This window comes from Macrobrachium nipponense, chromosome 12 (genome assembly GCF_015104395.2).
Source record: "Macrobrachium nipponense isolate FS-2020 chromosome 12, ASM1510439v2, whole genome shotgun sequence".
NCBI classification, from domain to species: domain Eukaryota; kingdom Metazoa; phylum Arthropoda; class Malacostraca; order Decapoda; family Palaemonidae; genus Macrobrachium; species Macrobrachium nipponense.
This window is the reverse complement of record NC_087205.1, coordinates 11,760,041-11,766,130: the sequence shown is the minus strand read 5'-3', so window position 1 is coordinate 11,766,130 and position 6,090 is coordinate 11,760,041. Positions and strand designations below refer to the sequence as shown.

Below are 6,090 nucleotides of genomic sequence, written 5' to 3'. Positions count from 1 at the left end.
AAGTCAAAATTACCTGGAACATTAAAGTTGATGACATGACCTGATAAACTCAAGAGTATTCCAATGTTTTAGTAACTTTAACCCTAAGAGTCTATGCTTGTCACTCAGTGGCGATGGTGTAGGAGATATCTAGAAAGCAACTTCCATCAAGTCAAAATTTACCGGGAACTTGGAAACATTAATACACTTCTCTCCAAACAGGTATCATGTTGGGCCTTAGCTTCTTCTTCCTCTGCTCATCTCCGCGCAGCGGCTGCGCGTCATCGAGGCCAACGGAAGACGAAGTCGTGTCCATCGCTTTCCCCCGGGACACACAGGCCTCCTTCGACATCATCCCATCTTCCGCACCTCCCGTGGAAGAAGACTTTTTCCAGCTTTCCCCAGTCCCGTCCCGGAGGGACACTTTCTACCCTCTTGTCTCTCACGGGCAGGGGCAGCAGCTGCCTTACCCTTACGGCCGTTTCGACCCAACGGCTCCGGAGGTGCCGCTGTACCCTTGCTGGGTCCCTCAGACTAGTATGCCCACGTTGCAACAGATGTCTCCCGAGTCGGAGGCGGTCATTAGACTCGCTATTCTCAATAACCCGCAGATTCCCTTGAGTCTGATACTGAGTAGTGGTCTAACTGTTCAGCCAAGAGTTTCTATATGAAGTTCTCTCTCTCTCTCTCTCTCTCTCTCTCTCTCTCTCTCTCTCTCTCTCTCTCTCTCTCTCTCTCTCTCCACGGTTGGTAATAAACCACGCGACACACGACGTCCACATATCGAATTTTCCCTTATTTTCGAACGATACTTTTTTTAACGAGTAAGTCCATTATACTTCAGCAAGAGCTAGATTTTCTTTATGGTTATACTTACTGCATTATATATTACAGTATATTTATTCTCAATGATAAATGCATCAAATCCTTCTTCTCTCTAGGAAGTGATAATTATGTTAAACATAACTGAATAGTACCGCGCTAGAACTTTTAAAACCATGAAACATTAGAGGAAAAGTCTTAAGCGTGAAACCTGGCAATTTCATTTTATTGTATAAATATACGTATCGTATTCTGTCACAGTGATCTATAAGAAATGTATAGTGATTTTGGGCTACATTATGTAACTCCCATTTACACTTGATTAATTGTTATAAGTTATAAGGAATTTATTTTTTATACCAATGATGTTGAATTGATTTTAGCAAGTTGCCAAATATTTCGATTGATATTTAACGTTATATCTTGTAATAAGTAGTTTTTTTTTTTTTTTTTTGGTTACTCAGCATCGTTGGGATTATTCTAGTGCCCTCGTCAACAATACAGTGTAATTAGTCATTCTTTTTGTTTGTGTCATCTGCATCGTGATATTCAAGTTCCAATTTTCTCGAGAAAAATATTGCAGAAGGACAACAGGCAACATCTGTGCAACATAATTTTAAAATAACGATAAGTATCATCTGCCGAAATATTTAGCATTCTCACAACGATAAAATCTGCATATTAACTAGACGAATACAATTTGGCCTTCACATGTTCTACAAGCAGCTTTCTCAAATAGGTTATATTTCCAAATATAAGTAAACTTCATTCAAAAATGTCTTTTTCATGAATTGTTTCTTCAAATTCTGTGCCCTTCAAATTTCTGCATGTGTTTTCTGGGCTTTTCATAAGGCTCTGAAGCACATATTTACTGGAAATCATTAAAACTACTCTAAGTTATTCTAATATCCAAGACCTTTCGAATATGTGAGAGACTATGTACAAAAAAAAAATAACCATCGTTTCCGGGCAGGGCTGTTGCTTAAATCAGTTAGGGACAAATTATTCCATGAATACCAGTCTCTCTCTCTCGTTCCACGCGTAAACGATGTGTGGTACTTATGCATACGACACAGGCAGTTTATTGAACGAGAGATTTTGTTAATATTTCAAGTGTTATGTATAAACATTGCATGTGGCCTTAATATTTATTATAAGAGTTTGGTTTCAAATGGATAAGATTGCCTTCTGGTGAATTGAATCAGAGAAAAATCTGAAAATGGTTATGAAGGAGTTTAACGACAAAATCAAATACCATTATTTCATTTTGTGGTGAAGGCAGGCGAAAGAAAAAGTTAAGAAAGCTGTAGAGATGAAATTATTATCGTAGTTTGTGTGTGTCGTACGAAGCATTGACAGCGAGACCTCTGAAGAACGAAAAACTTGAAAATTATTAGATTCTGTAAAAGATTGGAGCTGAGTATTTTGAGTTGATTTGTTCGCGAGACAAGATTAGAAAAACGAGTTATGGGAAAAGTATGCATAATCTACAAGTATCAAGAAGCACTGGAGTGGAGCGTCCTTAACGTTACAGGAATAGATATAGTGGCTGTAAGATTTGAAGGTAAGTTTAATGGCAGTGCACAGTTCAGAAGGGGTTACGACAAACTTCTGATGAGCCTTCTCTGCTGGTGTCTGAAAAGAATGATATGGAAGTGTTCGGGGTTGGAGATTCAACAGTTAGTGCTTGACTGTGGCAGTGGGTGTCTTAGTAAAGTATATATATATATATATATATATATATATATATATATATATATATATATATATATATATATATATATATATAGATATGCATATATATATATATATATGCATATCAGATATATATATATATATATATATATATATATATACATGTGTGTATATATATATATATTATATATATATATATAGATATATATATATATATTTATCTATATATATATATATATATATATGTAGGTTATATATATATATATATATATATATATCTTAATATATATATATATATCTATCATATATATATATATATATAAATATCTACATATATAATAGATAAATATATATATATATATATATATATTATAGAAAATATATATTTAAATATATATATATATATATATATATATATATATATATATGTGTGTGTGTGTGTGTGTGTGTGTGTTCGCATTTGTGTGTGCGTGTGTAGTTTGTTTGACATCTCAAGAATAAGACCCGGTTGGACTATATTAATTAGTATGGGGCTTTTACTTAGTAATTCTCAAATATACATATATTCAACACACTGTATACATAAACACAGACACCTACACACACACACACACACACATATAGATAGATAGATATGTTTGTGTGGGTGTGTGTTCCTGTATACAGTGTGTGTGAATGTATATGTACCTGAAAATTTAAAACAAGAAATCCTAGCGTACGTACTAAGCAAAGGTCCCACACCACATGATTCCTTGGAATACAGTACAAACGAGTCGTGTCCCTGATATATCAAACGCACTCTTACATTTAGTGGTTATAAGTAGTGTACGTTAAAACCGACAAGCGAGCTCCACTCTCTCCTACTAATCTAAGTGCTATTGCTTGAAACTTTCCCGCGTACAAAGAGTTACCGACCAAACTCGCATACGCGCGTGCTATATGCGATCCAAGTGTACCTGGAAAATCCATAATCAAGCCCCACTCAGTAGCAGTGTACTGAGGTTAATTGCTTTTCACTTGGGAGTCAGTGCTGGCGGAAATGTCCCGAGTAGTACAAACTCACGATCGCCTTCGCCCAACTTGGGGGTTCGACAGGAGAGGATCAATCATCACAGAGGTATTGCCTTCCTTGACCAAGTCCGGTTTCATTCGGTTCCGTCTGATGGATACCGGATTTGCGATGAATAATTTATCACTGTCACGATCTTACCCTTAGCGTGAGGGAAGGTTGTCAGTCGCATAAAAGAAAACGATAATCATATTGGTATTCTTATCCTCAATAATAAATGTATTGACTCGAATGCGCTAAGATTAAAATGTAGTGTGTCTGGTCTTTAAAAAAAAGGTAGTGTGGCTTAGGTTGAATTTTGGTTGGGGATGTTCAATTAAAATCGGTGTTTCAGTTAATCATGTCGAAAAGTATTCCATGTATTTTGAAGTTTCTAAGATAACATTATCTTGGTAGCTGCCTATGTAAATAATACTTGAGAGGCCATAGACATGGCGATCATGTAAGTAGTATCCATCTCCAAAATGATTTTATCATCTTATACCGTTTAATCTTTTTCGTCATAATCCAGTGAAAAGGAACATTTTTAATTTCAGCAAAGACTTTTTTAATATTTGGAACAGGAGAAATTTTCTCTTGTGTACTTTATTTCCTTTTCCACTTATAGTGTTTTTTTCTATCCTGTATATAAAGGGAATAAAAGATATATCAGCCTTTCTGTTGTTTAAATAACCTCCAATTAATACAGTGGATGACCCTTCAGTAGAAGAAAGTTTCAGGTAACGAAGATCTTAATTGATCAATTTGTTGACATTGAATAAGTGAATTTTTAAAAGTTTGGTTAATACTACAGGAATCTTTTCATCCTCGTTTTCTTCCTTTAGGTCGACATTTCAAATTTTGTTTGGAATTTTAGCTATCATATTCCCGATACATACTTCCTTAGATTTATTCTTGATAGGCATTGATTCCTGACACACTCCTCCAGTCAATATCCTAGTCACTGTGACATCTGTTTCTTCACATTACTTTATAAAGTACCAAAGTCGTTTGTTCGAATATATATTTTCTATACATCTACATCGTAAAAGATTAAATAGATTTACTATCTTTAATCCAAAACATTGCCTTTGTCTATTCTAAATTTCAAACTATGCAAATTTCTTTATTATTCTACTGACAGCTTATAGAGGAAATATGCCTTCTCCTTGTCCCTGGGTTAAAGGGCATCAGATATGTCGATAGGTAAGAACTGGATTCAGCCTAAATTTTTAATAGGGCCTCAGATGAACTCGCGTCCTGTTCGTGATGAGACATAACGCTTACTACATTCATTCTGTTGAATCCTGTCAGAGCGTCACATTGACAGATGGATTTAGTATGCCTTGTATGCAAAAAACACAAAAATGCAAAATATATAAAGAAATTGGCCTATATTTCAACATAAATCCATAAAAAGGATTATTTAGTTACATCGTACTTGTCCTTTGAGTCAATAAACAAATAAAATCTGCTCCGAAGATACAGCATATAATGCGGTATGGGCCACTGCCAGACACACGATCATGGCTAACTTTAACCTTAAATGAAATAGATACTACTGAGGCTAGAGGGCTGCGATTTGGTATGCTTGATGATTGGAGGGTGGATGATCAACGTACCAATTTGCAGCCCTCTAGCCTCTGTCGTTTTTAAGAGAAGAGCGCGGACGGAAAAGGTGCGGACGGACGGACAAAGCTATCTGGATAGTTTTCTTTAACAGAAAATTAGATCGAAACCCAAAGTATCTTTGCCAAGTTCAAGAATACATCAGCTTTCTCTGGTCACGTCAGTTGTCATCCGAAAACAATGGATACAGACCAGGAAGTGCAGAGGATGACTAAAATCAGAATATTTTATTAGAAACGAAGCCGAACAGAGCAAATTCCTCAAATGGACCTGCAATCAATAAGTAAATAAGTCATAATAGGATAAGGATATACGAGTTTATATAAAATAGGACGTTGTAATATGATTTCTTCTTTCTTTTATGTATCAAGATTACCCCTTATAAGTGAAACTTATAATCTTTGGTATTATACCAAAATCGAATACATCATATTCAGTGTGATGACCTCCATAGTGATATATTTGACTTTGATTCAATATATTCACTTAAACTACTTCATGATAAGGTTTATGTGTAAATCAACCTAAATCTCCAGTGCATATCTTAACTGTAATATTATCTTTAGTTTATGCTCTGATAAATCTGTAATCATTTATGACGATATTGCTTCGGTAGCCTGGTTTAAACTGTTATCTTGACAGCAAACATCCGATATTCCTGGCCGAAGTTACTAAGTAAAATATTTTTATTAAATAAAACGATTTATATAATTCCATTTGTGACATTACAGCGTAAAGAAGGGAACTTAACGTAGTTGAAACTTAAGTCAAAACGTTGTTTTTATAATTATCAGCTAATTAGTTTATCAACAGTCTCTTTTTAAAGTTAAAAAAAGTGGTCTCTATCCTCACTTGGAAAGTAGGTCTTTCGAATTATGTTGAATTTTTCTGATTATTTTCGTATACCATTAATGTAT

General features: G+C 34.9%; 1 protein-coding gene across 1 annotated transcript in view; it reads left to right on the top strand.

The window, feature by feature from the left end:
• The window catches only part of LOC135224946 (uncharacterized), an 11,886-nt gene extending 9,387 nt beyond the window's left edge, over nt 1-2,499 (top strand). The window contains exon 4 of the mRNA XM_064264265.1: nt 202-2,499. Within this exon, the coding sequence (XP_064120335.1) occupies nt 202-650 (449 nt within the window). The 3' untranslated portion in view covers nt 651-2,499. The remainder of the gene's footprint in view (nt 1-201) is intronic.
• Nucleotides 2,500-6,090: the final 3,591 nt, after the last annotated feature.